At 47.1% G+C, this 22574-nt stretch overlaps 1 protein-coding gene across 1 annotated transcript in view; it reads left to right on the top strand.

The window, feature by feature from the left end:
• The window catches only part of BRCA2 (BRCA2 DNA repair associated), a 616646-nt gene that overhangs the window by 177684 nt on the left and 416388 nt on the right, over window positions 1-22574 (top strand). Inside the window, exon 15 of the mRNA XM_086935127.1 lies at window positions 9393-9823. Within this exon, the coding sequence (XP_086791253.1) occupies window positions 9393-9823 (431 nt within the window). The remainder of the gene's footprint in view (window positions 1-9392; window positions 9824-22574) is intronic.

Below are 22574 nucleotides of genomic sequence, written 5' to 3'. Positions count from 1 at the left end.
CCACCTGATTGTATGCCACAACGTCCTCAACATGAGAATCGTGTCAGGGGTAATAAGGCACGTTGTTTGATACCAAACATGACATATTTTGTCTGTACCATTGTGGAGCTGGCGATCTTGAGTTTGCCTGGGTGCCAGCCCAGGTTATCCTATTGACCACTGATCACTTATAGTAGCCTTTAATAGAAAAGGACACTATAGGGACTTATAGGCTTGCACTTACATGTCCACACTTTTAATATAATTCACCCTACCCCCTGGGTTCAGAAGGCCTTCCTTAGTGGTAACTGGCATATATTAAAAATAGTGCATTGACCTTGCCACACATGGTAAGGACAAAGTTGAGTATGAGCAGTTTACACTGTTACTGCAGTCTGCAATGGCAGGACTGCTGTCATCAGTTTACATGGGTCATTCAGGGAAACCCCTTAATGCCCATGCCCTGGGTACTACTGGTACCATATACTAGGAATGTGTAAGAGGAGTAACTTATTTGCCAATTGTGGTTGCCAATTCACATTTACCAGTTTTAGGGAGAGAGCATTGGCATTGGGCAGCAGGCACCAGTGCACTTTCAGAATCCTAACCATTAGTATTGGAGCGAAAAGTGGAGTGGAAGTGCATACACGAAGGGCCCTTTTCTACATTTATGACCCCATAAGTCCCCAAACCTTCAAGCACATAATTAAAAATGTGTTAACTGTAAGATATGGTTACCTTTCCTTAAATAAATAACACGTCTGGAGCTGGTGGCATGTCACATATTGTAGGCCATAATGAATTATCTTTTTCATACCAACCCCATTGTTTTGGACTGAGATTCTCTTTGGTTGATGGCCATGCTCTGATTTGATAGTAGGTGAGAAAGATGTGGTTCTTTGGGGCAGATTCGGTAGGCGACAATCGTCTGGTGTAGCCAATGTTTTTGGCATCTATTACCTTTTCTAACCAAGTTTGTTAATGGAATCCATGTTCCTGCACCCATACAACACCAACAGAGCCTTCTTCCCATCGTTTTCAATGTCAACGTGTTGGGAATCTTCTGTAAACAAAATGTTTGCAACATCTTGGAGCTCCTTTTCCTTTAGATGATGACCGAATACTTTGGGATTGTCAATAGAATACATTCTGGAAGTTGTGTCGCAACCTGTATAAGCGTGTAGAAAAACTTGGTACTTGCAAATGTCAGTGCCGAGCAAGGTCTGATACAGAGACTGTCATATACAGGATTTATAGATGATCCTGGTTTTGTCACTACAATAATACAATTTGGAACCATAGTTCTTGGCATTATATAATAGAAGAATTGGAAAAACTGCATCTTCCCCTATAATGGTAGTGGATGAATGTTCAGTGGATGAATGTTACAAAGACAAAATCGCACCATGAACAATGTCCACATCTACAACAGAATGTTGCACTGTACACCCATGTTTCATTAACTTATCGGCTATGAGTAAAATGATTAGTTGTTTGTTTTTGTCATCTGACAAGAACTTATCTTTCTGGCCAACAAGCTTCATAGTTACTTCAGGTTATGAAGAAAATGTCACTATGTGAAGCTATGGTGCAGTTGAACCCAAACACCGATCTTGAGCGGATATATTAAGGCTCTTGGGCAGATAGCTTACCTAATGCTCTGTCCTATTGCACCCACTTTAGTTGAGACATCTTTCCCTACAAATAATTTGGAACACAGAAATCTCACACTGCTGGGAAGGTAGTCCAAAGCACTTTTAGCATTGAGGTCACCTGCAGCTGGATATACTTCTTTTCTTGTAGACAGAGATGACTTGACATCACTTTTGATTAGTTTTGGTGCAGCTTCTATTATATAGATGTTCTGCAGTTCATCTGTGGCATGGAGATCTGAAAGAAAATATTCAATACAGCCTCTTACTACAAACAACCATTCATCACTCTGACTTTCACAACACCATTTTTAGTTAGAGAATTCAAATGTGCATACATACACATGTTCTGTTCTCGGCTTGTGCTTGCACAAAATGTTCACATAGGTTCCACATACAAACTGTCAAAATGCCCTAGCAGCAATTCAAGCACTTGTGTTTGCAATACATGCAGTACTTGCTTCTCTGTTCTCAACTTCAATATCTTTCTTATCAGTATACCTCTTCCAACATGAAACATGAACTCTGGTTCCAGAACATATGATGACATCACTTCCAGGGTTTTGACTGGCCGTGTTGATGGCCTCAGCTCCATTTTCAGGCAACATCGCAATCTTCTGTCCATCATCCGATCTATCTTTACAAATAGGACATTGCTGTTCAAGGGTGGCCATATCCTATGAGGAAAGGAAAAATAAGTTAATAATCAAAATTATAGCGACTATTTAAGTATACTAGTATATTTCAAAAGTCCCGTTTGTGTCACTAACACTTTAGTTAAAACATCCTGATATGCCTTATTATATATTTACATGCTGCCATTTTGAAATGTGATTTTCGGGGCTTTCCCGTAACCCCTTTTTTTGGATTTTGGCTATGTTTAACTATACTTCTTCAGGAGTAGACACCCATTCACAAAGCTTCTGTTGCAATTTTGCCAGAGTCTTACACCAGTTTGACTGGACTACATGAGTTTTGGGTGCATGCAGTCATCTCAGATTTCTTTTTCTTCATTTTTTCCCAACAACTCATTTCCATAGCAGAAACCTGGCTAGGCACATTCATTGGTTGTGCGAAATGTAGACTAGATGCACAGTGTTGTTAGCAAAGCCAGATCGGCCTTTTGTGGTAACATGAAACTTAACTGTAACTATAGAGCACATTGGCGGTAGGTAGCTCTTGACCTCCAGAAAAACCTTCCAGATTTTATTGCAGGCTTTTCTGGGACAACACTATCTGCCACAAATTTGCTACAGATCCGCAAAGTGTGTGGATCCTGTGTGCCATTTTTCATCTACTGTTCTGGATCTGCAGATTTAACATTATTATTATTTATTTTAATAAAAAGAACAACCCACCATATTTGGCTAGGCTCTGCACCTAAACCAGAGAAGCCATGCACAGTGGGTTATCTATACACGGGGCTTGGTGTAGGGATTTGCCAAATGCCCAGCCTCTGGACCCAATCTCAAGGACTCCAGGGTAAGTTCAGAGCCTGGGATTGCATGTCCGAAGGCTGCAAACATGTGACACATTCACTCTAGACAGTCACACAAAAGGAGCTGAGGTGTGTCCTGCATCTCTTGATGAGGCATCACCAGGCTGCTTGGTCTTCCTTAGCTGGAGGGATGGGTGGAGTTGTCACTGATGCCTGAATAGGGCTGTGCCTGTCCTCTCACAATGCTGTCTTCACCCCTTGGGGTGTGTCTGGAGCCAAGGCTGGGCAAATCAAGAACCTGTGAAAAGCAAAGACTTACTTTGATGTTTGCGAACTTCAAAGTCCAAAAGTATTGGACCTAAAACCCCAGATGTTTAGAACTCTTCTGGATCAAGAGAAACCTCTGCCAAAGAGAAGAGCTGTAAGGAGGAAAACTGCCCCTCTGCTGTGTTTGCTTTGCTTGTTTGGCCTGCATATGCTGCTTCTGTCTTCGAGAGAACAATAACTGGACTTTGCTGTTTGTAACCTGCTTGAAAGGTTTCCCCAAGGGCTGGTGTGTGCTTGCCTCCGTTATGAATTCTCAGGGACACAAAGTTCTAGGCCGTAGGAAGTTGATTCACTGCTTCTGCTGCTGAAAATTCACGCATCACCATTCCAGTGCCTATTTTTCTGACTCAGCACCGCCGTGCGGGAAGAATTTCCACGCACCGCTGCCGTGCGGCTAAAGAAACTGACGCAGCGCCGTCTGAGACACCACGCTGACTCTGGCAGTAGGGGTTTCCAGCAACCAGACAGTGGATATAAAGGAATTGTTTTAGCATCCTGTTTCCCTTCTTTTCAAGTTTGCCTCCAGTGTTCTACGGAAAAGCAAAAAAACAGAAGTCTTTGTGGGACAAATTAGGCCTTTTAGCAACCAGGCAGTGGATACACAAGACTTGCTTTGGCATCCTGTTTCCCCTCCTTTAAAGCGCACCCGGAGTGGTATATGTCAACCCAGCAGACCGGTCAAGCAGGAAATTATATTCAAGCAGGATTTTACACTGTAATGTCAAAAATGATGCTCACAGACCCACTCTGCATATTCTGTCGGAATCTGAGAAGGAGCCTCTGCCTATTCAGATTAGCTTATTCTTTCTTCCTAGGAAGTACTTCTCTCATTTTTTTCGCCTTTTCAGATGGTAATTACTAGCTGACAGAAATGGGCGAACAAATTTAGCTTACAGGAACAAGGAAAATGTAACATTCTAAAACATATTTCCCTAAAAGTTTAAAAAAAATCCAACTTCTCCATTGAATTGGGATTTTTAATAACTTAAAAAGGTTGTTTAATTATGTCTTGCTTTTCCCATTCCACAGATAGAGTAGTATGAGTTTTAATCAGTATTCTGATTTTCTCCGTAGGACAGCTAGGCCTGCCACAATGAAAAATTGCTTTTGGGTGTTAGTCACTGAAAGGAAGGAGTGTTACCATTACATTTCTAAATGTCCTGCTTTTAAATATCATGGAACCTTCCTTGTTGGTTACAAGGCTACATAAGGGAGAATTATAAAAATTTAAAAGGGGAGGTTTTTAACTGTCAAAAGGTTTTATTTTGACAGATGAAATTGCAGTTTTTATGCTGCTACAGTTAGGCTACACTGGTACGCCTGAAACCATGTTTGCATTACCAGTGTAGTGAATGGCACATTACATGCTGCAGTACACTTGTGACATTTAACTTCTAGGTCCTGGGTACACTTAGTTCCAAATACTAGGTACTTATAGGAAAGTCAAACATGCCAATTAGGAGAATGCCAATTCAACTGTATTTAAAGAGGGAACACAGGCGCTTTACTACTAGTAAGCTAGGGTTTAGCAAAATACGAAAAATACTCAGTGGCCACAGTAAAAAGCCGTATTTCCTATAAAACCCTACAAAGCCTGGAAGCTGGGAACAACCATTTGTGCTACATACATCATGTCCTTGTGTAAGGTACTATTCATTCCACAATCAGTGTCTAAGCACCAAACCTACAGCAGATATTCATGGGGAACAGAGACCTCCAGCAACTGTAGACTGAAATGATTTTGTTCAGCGAAGGTTGTTAGTTTTTTCCCTTGAAATTTCCATTTCCATTTCCATTTTATTTCATTTGTATCGCGCATAAATCACCCGAAGGTCTCAGAGCGCTAGCAGTCAGAGAGGATCCTCATGACCAACTGATCCAGGAAGTAGGAGGACTCAACTGGCTAGAAGAGCCAGGTTTTTAGCTGTTTTCGAAATATCATGTGATCGGGCTCTAACCTCAACTGAATGGGGAGGGAGTTCCAGGCTTCTGGGGCAATTTTACTGAAAGCTCTATCTCAGTTTCTAACTGTTCGAACTCTGGGTACAGAGAGAAGGGCTTTGCTGGAAGAGCGTAGCGTCCTGCTTGGGACGTGGGCCTTGAGCTTATGTTCGAGATAGACAGGTCCATAACCATTTACAGCTTTATGGACTAGGCAGCAAAGTTTGAACTTTATGCGTGTTTGTATGGGGAGCCAGTGCAGAGTCTTGAAGTAGGCTTTTGAGGGGATACGAGGGGGTATATCTAGTACTAGCCTAGCAGCAGTGTTTTGGAGGACTTGCAGTCGATTCAGGTTGATGGCTGAAAAAAGGGCATTTCCATAGTCCATCCTGTTAACAATGAGTCCCTGGACTAGGGGCATACGTGCTGAGAGTGGGATCCATTTAAAAATCTTCCTCAGACTGCGCATCTGGCCGTAGCTATTTCCCACTGTTTTCCTGATGTGTTCAGACATGGTCAACTTATCGTCTATTGTTACTCCAAGATTCCTGACAAAGGGCTTGGGGACTGGGCAGGGACCGAGGGAGATTGGCCACCATTTGGTCGGCTTTGCCGAAAAGCATGACCTCAGTCATTTTTCCACCGTTCATCATAAGGTAATTTCTGGTCATCCTTTCTTGTATACTGATCATACAGTTTTTGAACCTTCTTTTTATATCATCAGGGTTTTGGTTGATAGTGACAAGGATTTGGGTATCGTCAGCATAGGATACGGTTCCAAAACCATGTTCTCTGATGATCTTCGCCAAGGGGGAAACATACATTTTAAAAAGGGTCGGGCTCAAAATGGATCCCTGTGGGACACCCTTGTCATTTTCATAGAAAATGGAAGAGTGGGAGCCTAATTGGACCCTGGACCGTCTGTTGCCAATGTAGCTTGTCAGCCATTGGAGTGAGGCGTCTTCGACACCAACCTCTGCAAGGCGCTCTAACAGAACGCAATGCGAGATGGTGTCGAAGGCCGCAGACATGTCTAGCAGAATCAGCATAGCTGATTTTTTTTAGTCCAAAGACAGTCTTATATTGTCCACGACCTCAAGCAGGGCCGTTTCGGTGCTGTGGAACGCCCTGAAGCCGGATTGGGATGGGTCGAGGAGTTTGTTGGACTCCAGATGGGCGATGAGCTGTTTAATAATTAGAGCCTCCATAACTTTTCCAAAGAGTTGTAAAAGGGAAATTGGTCGATAGTTTACAAGTTGATACGGGTCGGCCGTGGGTTTCTTTAAAATAGGCCTGATTACTGCCTCCTTCCAGTGCTTAGGGACAACACAGTGCTGTAGCAATTGATTGAAAATGTTAGTTAGGATGGGGATCAGAACTGGGGAGATTTTAGATATAACTTGCGGAGAGGCAGGATCTCCCGGGGCTCCAGATTTCATTTTCAACAAGATTTGGTTCACCTTGTTTTCTAACAAGGGTGAGAACTGTTTTAGCGTGGCAGAATGCTTATTGGGGATGTTTTGCCCATTGACGTAAGGGATGGTGGTTTCATCTTTTGTCGTTGACTGGGGAAAACGTTTATGAATGTCATTAACTTTCTCATGAAAGTAGGAGGCTACAGATTCCACCCAGTCCTTAGTATCGGGGGCGCCTGCTGCGTTCCTGATGGAGTAGTGAATTCCTTAACAATGTTAAAGAGTTCTCTTTGTGAGTTGGCTGCTAGAGTAATCCTGTTGCCTAGATAGACTTTTTTTACCTCAGCAATGTCCTTCATATACTGCCGATGTGCAGTTTTATATATTTCCCTGTCTTGGACACTTTTTGTGTGTCGGCATTTCCGTTCTGCCATCCTGGTAGAGTATTTTGTTTGCTTCAACTCTGGCGTGAACCAGAGTGAATTGTTTTTCGGAGGTTTGGATTCACGCATGGGTGCCATGTCATCTAATGCAAGAGTGATAGCCGATTCAAGTTTCATGGCGGCTAGGCTAGGGTTAGTGCATTGGGAAATGGTAGGAGGGGAAAAATTAGCCGCAAAGGCAGACATGGTGATTTTATTCCATGGTCTGCTCTTTTTCAGCTTGGCCGAGCGAGTTGCCGGGGCCTGAGAGCCATTTATAACAAACTTTATAATAAAATGGTCTGTCCAAAAGACTGGGTCGGTCTGTGTAATCGTTACCTTTGGAGAGTTGGTACGTACAAGGTCAAGAGTATGTCCGGCTATGTGGGTTGGACCTGTAGGAAGTAGGCATAACTGTAAAGCCTCCAGGATGGTAATTAGGTCTATAGTGTGAGGGTCAATGGTTTGTTCAAGATGGTAATTAACATCTCCTAGTAGAAGAAAGTTTCCGGTAGCAAGGGCATAGGGCGCTATGGCTTCCACTAATTTCTCAGGGAAATGAGCCTTGGATCCAGGGGGCCTATAAATGAGGGCTATCTTCCATGATTCTTTATTGTCCACAGTCATAGTGGCAATGAGCATCTCACCCCAACATTTGAGGTAAGAGTCATTTACATAGACTGTTATAGATGACTTATGGATTATGGCCGTTCCACCCCCTTTTTTATTGCCAGGGCGGTCAAGTCTATGTATTGTGTACGCTGGGGGCAGAGCTACTGCGATGTCTGGCGCGGACGACTCCTGTAGCCAGGTTTCTGTAACAAACAACGCGTCCGGTTTGACAGAGTCCAGGAGTGCCCAGATTTGTAGTGAGTGGTTAGCCATTGATCTAGCATTGCAGTAGAGGCAAACTAGGTCGGACTGGGGTTTGGAGATGCGGTCTGTGCGGCAGGTTGTTCGTGTTGGTACTTTAGCTATAGTTGATTTTAGTTGAGTGCTGGGGGGCTGGGCTGTAAGGATAGGTCATTTGAGAGGATTGAGATTGTTTAGTTCTATGCTAGTGTACCTGATATTGCCCATTTTACAGTGCTGTCAGGGAAGGCAGCGGGCTGGAGTGGTGGATGAAACGGGCAGGATCCCTGGCGTCTGGAGTCGGCCGGGCACAGACGACCTTGCCTTTGGCGCGCCGCCGGCACGCCGCTGCGCGCGTCCACTTGGCGCACTGGGCTTTGTAGGGCCAGTGGGCGGGACCTGCAAGCGTGGGGCTGAGGCTAGAACGCTAACCCTGTTTGTTCCAGGGGAAGCGGCGCCTCCAAAGATGGTCTAGTCCCCTCTGCACAAACGGCACAAGCCGCGACGGACCAGGGGGCACCAAACAGGTAAGCAGCTGCTAGATACAGCGCAGTGCTAAAGATGCGTTAGTAATCAACGTTCTATGGCGAGCAAAAGTAATGTTTTGAGGCTACAATAGTGTGCAAAACGGCAATTTTTAAAAGCTACAAACAATTCTCATAATGCAATGATAAAAGCGTTAAAAGACTAATTGTTTAAAAATAGCAGCGTGAGCAGCTTCGATCCTCTGCTCAGTTGGATCTAAGAATTTCTTGCCTGTTCAAAATGTGCACCAGTGTCCTTCGCTAGAATATTAGCACCCTCCTGTCTCCCCATTGCTTGGTGAGGGGCAGTAGCCAACCATGTACTAATGAAATAATACACCTGGCCATATTACCTGGTTCATCAAGCCTTCTAATCTGCTGGTGAAATGTTGAAAAACATAAAGCAGCCTCTGTGAACTCCATGAGTACTAAAGAGAATCACATGCGTTCCAGAAAAAGCCAAATCCAGGCATTATTGCACTGCTTTTCTTGCCATGTGGGGACCGTCCCCCCGGTACCTCATCAGATACGAACTGCAGAAAAGTGTGGCACAGTCTCAGTTCACTTTGGGTCTGGGACTATTAGCACAGCTCCAGTGCTCTGCTTTTGTAGTGATGGTACAGCATCATGCATGCAAAAGTGTAACTTGAAAGATAGCTGTAGCATTGCTCCAATATTTGTTTCTTAAGGAAGTTGGTTGTCTGCTTAAGGTATGTCTCATTGGGGGTTTACTGAAGCAAGAAAGATTACTTAATGCCAGCAACCTGTATTCAGAAAAAACTAAGTTTTAGGTGCTGCTTTTGAAAACATATCACTTTTTACCAATTTTCTTTCCTATGCAGTGGAAAGGAAGAAAGAAGAGAAGCGAAGATTCCTAGTATTACTGTACCTGACCAAGATCTTAAAGGATTTCATTGCAGAACGACCATTTTTCAAAACAGACTTCTTAATTTCCCTGAAAATGATCCATCAGTTGCTTCAAGCCCGTGTAAGATGACACCAGTCAAGGAGTGTGAAAAACCAAAAAGTGTGCAAGTACCCAGCAAACAAGTAAAGACCTTTATCCCACCTTTTAAAACCAAATCTAAATTCCCTAGTGGTGGCAAGAGTGGTGATGCAAAATCAGACTTCTCTTCGAAAGAAAATGTCAGCACTGGTGATGACCAAATAAAATACCAAAATGAGGAAACTGTGGACAGTATTGAGTCTCTGAAAGAAAAAGAGTCTGTGAAAACCACCATCACCTTGGAAGACCGTAAATTCAACGAGCAAGGTATTTTGTTGATATCTATTTGTGAAATATTCTTTGTGCTACTTATTATCTACTTTCCCCGCCACTTTCCAGCTTCTTTTGAAATGCTTTTTATGATTTTGCACCTGACTTACAATATCTGCTTTGTTCAGAAGGTGACCGCATGCTAGAGAACTACATTGTATTTTAATCTACAACTCCCTTTATTCCATGTAGGCTTTGCTAAGGACTTTCTATTGTTATTGTTTGCATTTCTATAGCCCTCAGTCGGCCATTCACATGCCATTGCAGTGTTTTTGGTATTCTGGCGACTACTGTCAAATGGTTTTGAGGTGTGTTCTATTGTTAAATAGTGTGTGATGAGCTTGGTAAACTGCTGTTTTGAGCTTTTCTCTCCAGGACCACCAATCTCTTAAAGCCAACCTAGAAAAATTACCAAACCTTTTTAGAGGGCACCATCCTACTATCTATGAAGTGTACTCAACTGCTTCTGCTAAAAAGACACCCTCTAATATTTAGAATGGTTTAAACTAAGGATCTCATGTTCTGCACATAGCATTTTGTTGCGGTAAACATTTTTTACTATATCTCATTCACTACAATGGGGTGCTCAGAGAAGCAAACTTTGGGCAGAGTACATTCTTATGGAACTATTTGCTCTTTTCGAGCAGTAACAGTTCTGTTAGATTGACTTTGTTAAAACATTTTAAATCAGTTTCATTGTGAAAACTGAATACAACTTTACATTTTACATTGGCCTTGGTATGGCTCATGAGGTCATTGCAGTCCAGGGTCTCTCTGGGCCACCAATACTCTTGTACTCCAACTGGATAACCAAGTTACCGGTGGGCGCTTGACTCTTTGGTAGCAATGAAGTTGAACAGTCAAGGCTTATTGCAGTAGGTGGTAATACAATACGACACAGTGAAACAATGGTAAAAACCATGCTAAGTCAGTGCTAAAACTTAAAAGAAGAATGTAAATTGTATGAACAGTTTCCAGTAAAAAGGGGGAATTAGAAATGTGAACCATACAAAAAATCTAGCAGGTGCTTGCAAGTTTCTTCCCAGAACTACCCCAAGCGTATTTGGCTCTCTTATGGTATGGGGAGGGTAAAGCCGTTCTTGGACAGTTTCGTTTGACTGGTGTTTGTAACAGGTTTCTCAAATAACAGATGTGCCAAACAGATAAAGTACAAGGGGGAGTATTACATTAATATCCCAGTGGGATATGAAAGGCATTTGGTGCCTGTGCCCCCAAAGCTCTTTGGTATTGTAGGAGGAGACGTAAACACTTGTGCTGCCCTTTCTGTATTACAGATTGCACCAGCACTACATGTGTGCTGGTACAATCTCGAAGGAAACTTTTTGCATCTGTGCCTATCTGTATTACAAACACAGGCACATAGACAAAGGAGCTGCTGAGGGATGCACTGACTGCATCACAAAAAGGTGACATGCAGTCAGTGTGCCCCGACAGTGATCCTTGAAAAGTGGGAAAATGGGGTTTTGTGGAATTCCTAAATATCCTCCTATGTGTACTCTCTGCAGCCTCATACAGGTGGATCGCTGTCCCCTTTCAAAAGCAAACTGGGTTGCTGCCTAAAAGGTGAACCACCAGCTTCAAATATAGGGTCTGCCTTTCACTAATGCACTCACCCAGGGCAGGTGTGAGCTCAGGGCTATAGGGGTAGCTGATTAACTATAATTGGAAGCATCGTCCCCGCCTGCTGTTCCTGGTGTACTCATTTAAAGGTGTACTGCAGTCCAAACCGGGATTGTGAGCCTTATAAATATTGTTTTCCCATGGGTTTAGTTGGATGTGGTCACTCTGCCTTTAGTGTATCTGGTTTGTGGAGTAAAAGATCGCAGGATCCTGTGGCGCCAGTTGTGGAGCTGCCGGGTCAACAGGATCTGGACACAGGACCGCGGGGCCCGAAGGCGCGCCGGCGGGAGCCCAGGGCCCAAAAAGGCTGCCATGGCAGCAAGAAACTCTTGCATCGGGAGTCGCCAACGGACACGGGTATGGCGGGTAGGCCGCGGGACTCCCCGGCTCCAGAGGAACCGCAGGGGAGCCCCTGTCCCCCTCGTCCGCCTCCAGGGAGTGACGAGGGGATGTCGGAGAGCGACCACGCATCTGTAGTAGGGCATCTCTGTGTATAGTCATAATCTAGTGAATAGTACCGCTCATGTATGGGGACCCCGGAGCAATCAAAAATAATCTCTTAAGCTGTCTTCTGTGCAGTCCTGCATAGACACTTAAGAGAGAATTAAAGACAAATAATGCAGCCTATACATGCAAGGCTACACTGTCTAGTACCTTCAACTAGAAATGCAAAGGATATTCCACCAATACCATATTCAGCACAGTCTGCCAAGTTTCACCCATAGAGAAACTTCCCCCTTTACAAAATCCTTTGAATGATAGAGAGGAAGGGATGGACAGACAAGCCCCCCATAGGCTGCCATTATGTGGCTTGAAAAGGGATACCGTGCCTTTAAGGAAACTTTCCAGAACTCTCGGTATCCCAGAATGCACAGCAACTCCCTCCACTTTCAGTTCTTTTTTCCGGCTCCTGCTAGCAGGACCCTGGAGCATTGAGCTCTCCCTTTTTGGGTGTTTTGTCTAATTTGTTTGCACTTTTCAAGTGTTTAGATTGTTTCACTCTACGTGTTTATTTGTTCCTTCTTTCCTTTGCTGGAGTTTTCTGGTGAGTTTGGCCACTCTTTTGTCAGATATGCCTTCCTTATTTGACAACTGCCCTGAGTGTGCTAGGAAGAATGCCAAATCTGATCCACACAGAGTGTGTATCCTCTGTCTCCCTTCTTCTCATGTCCCTGTGGATTGTGAGATCTGCCAGCAGTTCTCCAACAGGACCCTGAAGGACAGGGAGAAGACTCGGCTCCGAGGACTGGAGCAAAGAAGAACGCAAGATCAAGGTGGGTCTGGGCATGGAGAGGCCTCTTCCTCTGCCCGTACTACGGCCTCTGGGGGGCTCCCCAGGAAGGGGAAGGCCAGAAAACGACCCAGGTCTCCGTTGACGTTGACAGCCTCGACGTCAGCGTCGAGAGGGATGACCACTGTCTGCTCCCCGTCTCCCCAGGGCTCTGGGTCGAAGCGACGTCGCCGTTCGACGTCGAGGGGAGTGACGTCGAGACCTCTGACGAGGTTGACGTCGAGGACCGCTTCGTCGTCGAGACGCCATCGACGACGTGAAGGGTCTGGAAGGCACCGGCGCTCGCTGGACACCCCCGTTCGGCGTCTACTCGACGTTCGTCGTCGAGACGAAGATCATCCACGTCGAGACGAAGATCATCGACGTCGAGACGCTCGACGTCGAAAAGGAGGTCAGCGTCGAGAATGAGAAAATCGACGTCTAGGGGGCGTTCTAAGACCAGGACGGAGTCCCAGGGCTCTGTAGTCAGCCTTTCCTCGGCTTCCATTAGCCCACGTTCGCGGCGGCGCCGTCGCTCGTCCACGAGGTCGGCCTCTAGGTCACCACCATCAAGGCCGACACAGAAAAGAAGAAGAGTGGTAGAGTCTTTGGGCTCGGAGTACTCCCAGGCCTTTTCGCCCTCACGGCCCAGAACGCCTACGCCTCCCCCATAGCCCAAGGACCCTCCTACGCATAATCCTACGCCTCCACCGCCTCCTCCCCTCCTCATAAACCTCCTCCTCCTCCACCGCCACCTCCGCCAAGGTCTCTCTCTTTGCCTCATCTCCCGACACCACCTACGGGGCTTCCACGTCCTAGGCTCCCTCCTTTACGGCCAGTGGACAAACCGAGGCCAAGGAGGTCGAGATCTCGCTCCAGGCGGAGGGACAGATCCAGAAGTGACCGTTGTTCTTCCACACGGTGAAGTCGGCGCCACAGGAGGGACGGTTCTAGGTCCCGCCACACGGACTCGTCCAGTGCCCGGGACTATTCGCCTACATTGTCGGACTCCCCTCGGACGAGGATGTCTCCAGTAGACGACATTGTCTCCTTCCAAGAGGTGTTGTTACGTGGGGCGGCGGAACTGGGCATTACACTCACGGTGCCCACGCCATCGACTTCAGTCATCTTCGAGTCCCTGCATAAGAAACAGCTGTCTCGCCCCTTGTTGCCCTTGGTGCCTGGGCTGGAAGAACCTGCCATGGAGCTCTTCCTCACCCCTGCCTCTACAAAATCGTCACCTTCCAGGCTGAAAAAGAAATACAGGGCCTACGACTCAGACCCAGTGTTCCTTCGCTCGGACCCTGTACCGGACTCGTGATAGTGACGGTGGCGAGAAAACAGTACTCCACTGCCCCGTCGTCGACGGTGCCTCCTGACAAGGAGAGCCGCTTGATCGACTCGGCCAGCAGGAAAGTATGCGGTACGGCCTCCACTTCTATGAAGGCCGCGAGTGCCTCGGCTCTGTTGGCCTGTTACAACCGGGCCTTATGGGAGTCCCTGCAGCAGTTCCTGGAACACCTTCCCAAGGACAAAAGGGAGGGTTTCCAAGAGATCATTAATGAGGGGATGATGGTCTCCAACCAGGTGATAAGCTCGGCTGCTGATTCCTCGCTCTTGGCAGCCCACGGGTACTGCCATGGGATTAACCTGCGACGCCACGCCTGGCTGCGTCTAACGTCACTGAAGCCAAAGGCGCAGCAGAGGGTCGCCAACCTACCGTTTTCAGTAGCGACCCTATTTGGAAAACATGGGGATGAGGAGATGGCCCACATGAAGGCGGAGGCGGAAACCCTGACGGCTGTCGGGTTGGAGAAGCCTAAGGAACAGAGGAAGACCTTCCGCCCGTTTCAAAGGCGTTAAGGTGCGCAGGGCAGAGGGCAAGGTCGACAGGCTGGACAGCAGCAACAGCAGCAGCAGCAGCAGTACCAGCGGCGGCCATTCCAAAAGCGCCCGAGGGGCAGATGTGGTCAGCAGTCCTCCTCCGCGAACAAGGGCCCGGCCGGGTCTAAGCCCTAAGGTGCTTCTTCCCCCTCTTGCGTTACCCGCTCCGGTGGGGGGAAGCATACAAAATTACTTGGCAGAGTAGAGAAAAATTACTCTGGACAAGTGGGTGCTGAATATTGTTTGCAATGGATACAGTCTTCGTTTTCTCAGCCCGCCTCCAGCGATTCCACCGGTTTGCTCGCAGTTCCAACTGCGCGAGCTCCAGGCGGAGGCAGATACACTGTTACGAAAAAAGGGCGATAGAAGACGTACCTCTGTCTCAAAGGGGAAAGGGTCTTTACTCCCGCTTCTTTCTGGTACGCAAGAAAGACAAGAACGAGTTCAGGCCCATTCTGGATTTGCGACGAGCAAACAAATGGATTCGCGGGGAAAAGTTTTGCATGCTGTCTTTGCACCAGATTTACCCTCGGCTGCAAAGGGGAGACTGGCTTTGCGCGATAGATCTGCAGGATGCATACTTCCATGTGCCCATTGCGTGGAAACACCGGAAGTTCCTGCGCTTCCAAGTCGGCACCAATCACTATCAATACACCGTACTCCCGTATGGATTGAAGTCTGTGTCCAGAACTTTTTCAAAGTGCATGGCAGTGGTGGCGGCACACCTGAGAAGGAACAAGGTGTTTGTTTACCCTTATCAGGACGATTGGTTGATCAAAGCCTCCACCTTCCAGGAAGCGCAATTGCACTTCAACAGGACGGCCGTTCTGTTGTCCCAGTTGGGGTTGTACATAAACATGTCCAAGTCTGTCCCGACTCCGGTCCAGTGCCTACAGTACTTGGGAGCATCCATCAATACGCTGTCAGCAAACGTGTCTCCTTCGGAGGAGAGACGCTTATCGATACTTCGGAAGGCTCAGGCTCTCATGGCTACGACAGTGAGGACGGTGTCTTCTCTACTGGGGTCGATGGCCTCTTGTATCTTCCTCACTCCACATGCACGCCTACTCGCGCGGCCACTGCAGGAATGTCTGGAGGATCAGTGGGACCAGAGGCGAGGGAACTGGGACGACAGGATACGACTGTCTCTGCACGCTCAGTAGTCTCTGAGATGGTGGTGCTCAGCACAAAACAAGGGGGTTCCGTTCCACAAGGACATTCCCACTCAAACTATTGTGACGGATGCTTCTCTCCACGGCTGGGGAGGGCATTCCGGACAGTTACAGATCCAAGTAACGTGGTCCCCGACGGAGTCCACGTACCACATCAATTTCCTGGAACTCAGAGCTGTTCACTTGGCACTGAAGGCCTTTCATCCGTCCTTCCAGACCAACTCTCTGCTTGTACAGACGGACAATACGACCACGATGTATTACCTCAACAAGCAGGGGGGCTCGAGATCGCGCACACTGTCACAGGAAGCGCAGGCGATCTGGCACTGGCTGCTAGCCAGAGGACTGACCATAACGGCTACCCATCTTCCAGGTGTGCAGAATGCTCAGGAGGACGCACTCAGCAGACTGATCCAGGAAAACCACGAGTGGGTCATAAACGACGAAGTGCTCGGAGACGTCTTCGCCAGGTGGGGCACTCCAGACGTGGATCTGTTCGCCACCGCCGAAAACAGAAAATGCTGAGACTTCACCTCGAGGTATTACCAACCGGGGACTCTGGGGAACGCGTTATGGATCAGCTGGTCGAACAGCTTTCTGTACGCTTTTCCACCCATTCCCCTGATTCCGGCGGTGCTCATCAAGCTGTCCCAGTCCAGGGCGCGGATGATCCTCATTGCTCCGGAATGGCCCAGACAGTGGTGATTCACAGACCTGCTTCACCGGTCTCTCCTTCCTCACGTATGGCTGCAGTGCCGAAGTTCGGAGGGAAGATGGTGCACCCCAACCTCTCGTTTTTGAGTTTGGCGGCATGGCTCCTGAGATAGTGCAATATGGCCATTTGAATCTTCCTGAAGACTGTATGGACATACTGAAGGTGGCTAAGCGTCCTTCCACTAGGACTTCCTATGCTTACAAGTGGAAGAGGTTCTGCATCTGGTGCACGTCCAAGAACTATGATCCGACGACATGCAAGGAAGATGTCATCCCTCCATACCTCTTGCATTTGGCGCAGTCTGGCCCTAATTTCCATTCTATTAAGATTCATCTCGCTGCACTGACTGCCTACAGGAAATGCCCTTCACAGACCTCCTTCCTCCAGATTCCTGTGATAAAGGATTTTTTGGGAGGCTTGAAGAAAGTGTTTCCTCCTGTTCGGCTTCCTTCGCCTTCGTGGGAACTGAATGTGGTGCTGTCCAGGTTGATGAAGGAGCCTTTTGAACCTATTCATAAGACTTCGCTGCAGCACCTGTCCTGGAAGGCGGCGTTCCTCGTGGCCATTACATCGGCCCGCAGGGTGAGTGAAATTCAGGCATTGTGTTGCCAGGAACCTTATACTGTATTTCATGCTGCTAAGGTTGTGATGCGTACTCACCCTAGGTTCCTTCCTAAGGTGATTGCTGATTTTCATGTTAACCAGACTATAACTTTAACTACGTTTTTTCAGAATCCTGCCACTCCAGCGGAAAGGTCTCTTCATTCCCTGGATGTCAGAAGGGTGTTGAAATTCTATCTGGATACAACCAAGGATATTCGTAGGTCAGACCAATTGTTTGTCAACTATGGGTCGGTCAGGGCTGGTCTTGCTACCTCTAAACAGTCCATCTCTAGTTGGATTGTGTCCTTTATCCAGTTATGTTATCAAAAGGCTAATAAAACCTTAGCCGGTAAGCCTAAGGCTCATTCCACCAGGGGCAAAGCGGCTACGACAGCGTTGCTCCGTAATGTTCCCATTGTAGACATCTGCAGGGCTGCCACTTGGAAGTCGGTCCATACCTTTGCGAAGCATTACCTCGTTACGAAATCTGTTTCCACAGAAGTGGTGTTGTCTTTTTCCTCCACTGCCGGTTTGGTTGTGGGGATGGGCTTGCCATTCTATTCACTAGATTATGACAATACACAGAGATCCCCTACTACAGAAGGAGTAGTTTCCTACCTGTAACTCCAGTTCTGTAGTAGGGGTATCTCTGTTATAGTCATAAGCGCCCGCCCTCCTCCCCGGTGGAAAAAAGGATGAAATACTGAATGCTACAGGTCGAGCTTTATACACCTCCAAAAAGAACTGAAAGTGGAGGGAGTTGCTTTGCATTCTGGGATACCGAGAGTTCTGGAAAGTTTCCTTAAAGGCACGGTATCCCTTTTTAAGCCACATAATGGCAGCCTATGGGGGGCTTGTCTGTCCATCCCTTCCTCTCTATCATTCCAAGGATTTTGTGAAGGGGGAAGTTTCTTTATGGGTGAAACTTGGCAGACTGCTGAATATGGTATTGGTGGAATATCCTTTGCATTTCTAGTTGAAGTACTGGACAGTGTAGCCTTGCATGTATAGGCGGCATTAGTCTTTAATTCTCTCTTAAGTGTCTATGCAGGACTGCACAGAAGACAGTTTAAGAGATTATTTTTGATTGCTCCGGGGTCCCCGCACATGAGCGGGACTATTCACTAGATTATGACTATAACAGAGATACCCCTACTACAGAACTGGAGTTACAGATAAGAAACTACTCCTTCTTCGACTTCTTGTTATGATGTCACTTACCAGAATCTTAAGGCGAAGACTTAGAGCCCGAGTAACGACGGTTCCGGGCCCGCGAGCGGTCCCGTGAACGGCCTCTAGACCCGGAGCGGCGTTGAGAGGAATGCCGGACCTCCAGCAACTTCCGGCGCCGCTCCTGCAAGGCCTTCGGGGGGGCTCAACAGTCCAGGGAGTCATGGTCGGTCTACAGCTAGTAGAGGCACACATCGTGGGGGTCCTCCACCGACATGTTATGGCGGCACGACCCACAAGACTTAAATCTGAGCATCCCTACGTGCACCAGGAGACAAGAGAAGGAGACAAAAGTCTCAAAAGTGTTGGAAAGAAATGACTGAGGTACGTGCTCAATCCGGATCTGTGCTTTCGGCGCGGAAAAAGAAAGAACTGACGTCCGCGTGCATGGGTGGCACCTAAGTAGTCTCTGTTACGTCATCTCGGCACTCACGACGCCAGTGACGAACGTGGAGCCACACAACGCCACCTACCGACGCGCAGGGTTACTGCTAAGCAAAACTTTCCGGATCCAGGTTTTCCTCTGGGGATATTCTAAGGTAAGGAATCTATCACTAACTAACTTGTGCTTCAGTAACAATGTGTCTGAAAGACACATAGGTTAGTTATAGATTCCTTACCTTAGAATTTTCCCAGGCATCAGACTGGATCTGGGGATTTTTTCTCAGGAGTACCCCTGCATGTCGGTAGGTTGGCGTTGGTCGACTCCGTGTTCGTCGTCGGGTTTATGGTCGCCGGGATGACGTTGCAGTGCCTACTTAGATGCCGCCCCTGCTCACTGATGTCAGTTTTGACACTACTTTCCACACCAGTAGCGCAGAGCCGTGTAAGACACTGACCACTGGTGCTGTACAACTAGGGCCCTGTAAAGGAGTCCATATCCCCAGAAATAATTTTGCAAAGCAGGGAGGATTGGTGGCGCAGTAAGGAATCTAGAACTAACCTATGTCTCTTACAGATACATCGTTACCGAAGGTAAGTAACTTGATTATCTGAAAGAGACTGCTTACTGTAGGATCTGCTTCTTATAGTTACCCCCACATTTTGCTTCGTGTTACACTGTTTTTGACTAATCTGACTGGGATCCTGTTAATCTGGAGCCATCTATCTGCTTTCTCCCTAAACTGTTATGTCATGTTATACACTCCAGATTGGATACTGGGGTACCCTTATCAGTCCCTAGTATATGGTGCCCATGTACCCAGGGCATAGGTACACCAGAGGCCTCCCATGGGTTGAAGCATGTATTATGCCACCCATGAGAGGCCATGCAAAACGGATCTACAGGCCTGCCATTGCAGCCTGTGTACGTTGGTGCATGCAGCACTTACTTAAGATATAGGTTTACTACATTGAAGAGTCACTACACTTAAAAACTGTAAGTCACCCTTATAACAGGCCTTAACAATGCTGAAGGCAGGGTGCTTGGTTCAAAGTGAGAGGGTGCCACTGCATGAGCAATATAATGAAATGAGCAACCCAATATACCCTTGAGGGTTCGGGCCAAATAAAATAATAGGGTAAAAGCACCTTCAAGGGATTTTACTAATAGTATTTTAGATTAGTTTATAAAATTCAATTCACGACCCAGATGAATGATGGTCTATATTCAAACATGTATATCCTTGTTATTCATTCAAATTAGATAGTGCTAACAGTCACTATATACGATCAAGAACAAAAAGAGCAGAAAAACGGGTGTATACAGAAAAATATATATTTTTGATGTATTATTCAATAAGTAGGGTACTAGAAAGTATATCAACAATGTTACAAGAAGTCAATGGTACAGAAACAAAACAACTCCACTGTAACAGTTGTATGCGCTTTTGTTTGTTGTAGTAGATACAAAGTAGTGAAAGAAAAAGCGTTGGTCGACGTTTCGGTCTCTAGAAATTGATTGCAGAGACCATCTTCAGGACAAAACGAAAATATACTGGTTGCCCCTTTTATAATGTGTAGAATGCTCGTTGTTTATAGCAGTCTGTCAGTGGTGATTCCAACAGATGAAAATAATTTCACAATTGGTCGTAAATCGTTCGATAAATGTGAAGCAGTGCTAAGGTGTGTAGAGATCACTGTCTTCAAAGGTGAATAGATTTGAGCTTCTTTGTTTTATTAGAAGCAGCTCGTCGTGTCTATCATAAATGTGGCAGAAAGTCTATGAACCTCTATTAGTCGAGTGTGGCGTTCGTGACCTCTGGTTTTAGAAAACTGCATGAGCAAGACACCCCTGCAGCCTACGAAGTTCATTTGCCCGGGTTGTTAGTGTTGCAGCCATTTACGACGTATAGAGTGGCATTATAAGACCGCGTGATGACCAACTCTAAAACAACTAAAAGTAACCCTATTGTGTTTGGTATCAAACATTTTGGAATCATACCCCCACACCGGTGTGGGAGGTATGATTCCACCCCTCAGGAACGAGGTATGTGAGGTCGCTGGTGTTCCCGGTACCAGCCTTCTAGTCCCGAGCAGCTCAAAATGGTTGCTGCTGACCAGAGACACATTTCTGCCCACCTGCTACTGAGCCAAGCTCGAGCAGGGGGAGGCAGAACAATATGTATCCTGTCGCAGGGAGGTGTAACCACCTCCCGGACAGGATTTAGTGTATTAGGCCTGGGTGCGTGCGCTTGCCAGCGACCGAAGTCTGCATGAGGGGCACATTTGGTGTCCAGTTCAAACCAGTCCTGGGAGCCGTTTGCTCCTGCTTTGAGGCGAAACTGGACAAAGGACACAGGAGTAACATCCCCACTAAACCCTCCCCTGGGAGAGTCCCCTGAATCTGTCCAACCCTCTCACGTGGGTACAAAAGGGCTTACCTGGCTGTAGGACCCTAGATTCGACGTTGCCCAGATTCTGAACTAGAAACTGAACTTCGAACACTGGACTTTGCTTGGGTCCGACTTCGTCTCCCACTCCGTCAAAGCATTGTCTGTGCCCGTGCCTCATACATGCTCCATGTAGGACCTGTGGGGCATCAATGACAACAGAAGAAATCTACCATGAAGTGAAGGAGTCATTCCCCTGCAACCACAGGCACCACATCACGATTGACTGGTCTGCTGCTCCTGAGCTCCTGCGGCCTACGAAGGCTCCAGCAACATAGGTGGTGGGTTTCCAAGTCCCTTGACGTCCGAGCAGCTCTCTCACCAAGTTTGAGGTCAGAATCCCTTCTGGGGGCTGCATTACCAGTACCCCTGTGCACCGCGTACTTTTGCACGTGCATATGCTTGTTGGCGTTCACAAAGCAAATGCACTGGGCTCCGAGTAGCCCCAACCTCTGCCATTATTTCCACCAAAGACTTTTGCCTCCTCGCACTGTGTGCTCCATAGGCCGTTGCTATGTAAATCTGCTCTAGGTCCCCTTGCGACTCCTGTGCCGCTGGCCTGTGGGTCTTCTTGAGTGTCATCTTTGCTTTTCTTGTGCTCCCCTGGTTGCTCCAGGCTTGCCCTGATGCCCCAGTGTTTGGTGAGTCTCCTGGACCTTGCTCGTCCGAACCGTAACCTTTCTTGACCATCTTTGTGGGTTGCCGTTGCCAAGGCTTCTCGGTAGTCCCGCAGGACACCAACCCTTAATCACTCAACATCCTTCGTGGGACAGCTCATATCCAGCTCCTGGTCTTCCTCAACGTCTCCAGGTCCCGGTGGCTGCAGAGTTGAGAACACCTTCAAAGCACCTGAAGCACCCGACATCCTGAGTGACCCAGACTCTGTCCCCTCTGCTTTCAGGTACTCCTCATCTAGAATCCACCCTTGGATTCCATCAGATAATTTTCTTCTTTCATGCAGTGGCATTTCCTTGAAGTCCTCCATGGAGATTGATGACGGTTTCTGACACCACTACAGCCCTATGCACCTGGCTTCCCTGGGATAGGTAACTCTGGTACTATGGTATCCGTAGGTGGGGTGGCTCTTCAACCTCCTCTGATCCAAAGGGCTTCCTCGTAATCCAGTGGGAAGGGTCCTTAATCTTTAAAATTGTAACCGCGACACTCTGAAAGCATTGTACGGCGCATGCAATCGTGTTCTCACACTGCACCCGTCCTCCGTAGGGTCCCTACTTACTCACCCTGGGTGGTTCCTTGGAGTTCCAGTGATTCTACATACTCCAGACACTGTCTCGACTCGAGTTGTGGCTCTTATACCACTATTTCAGTAAATGGTTTGGTCTCCCCCTGGAGCCCACTGTGTATTAGTGCTACTTAAGACTGTTTCGGTGCTACAGTATTG

Source organism: Lissotriton vulgaris, chromosome 8, assembly GCF_964263255.1.
Source record: "Lissotriton vulgaris chromosome 8, aLisVul1.2, whole genome shotgun sequence".
Taxonomy (NCBI): domain Eukaryota; kingdom Metazoa; phylum Chordata; class Amphibia; order Caudata; family Salamandridae; genus Lissotriton; species Lissotriton vulgaris.
Note: the sequence above shows the minus strand (reverse complement) of the source record. Positions and strands in the feature narration are given on the sequence as shown.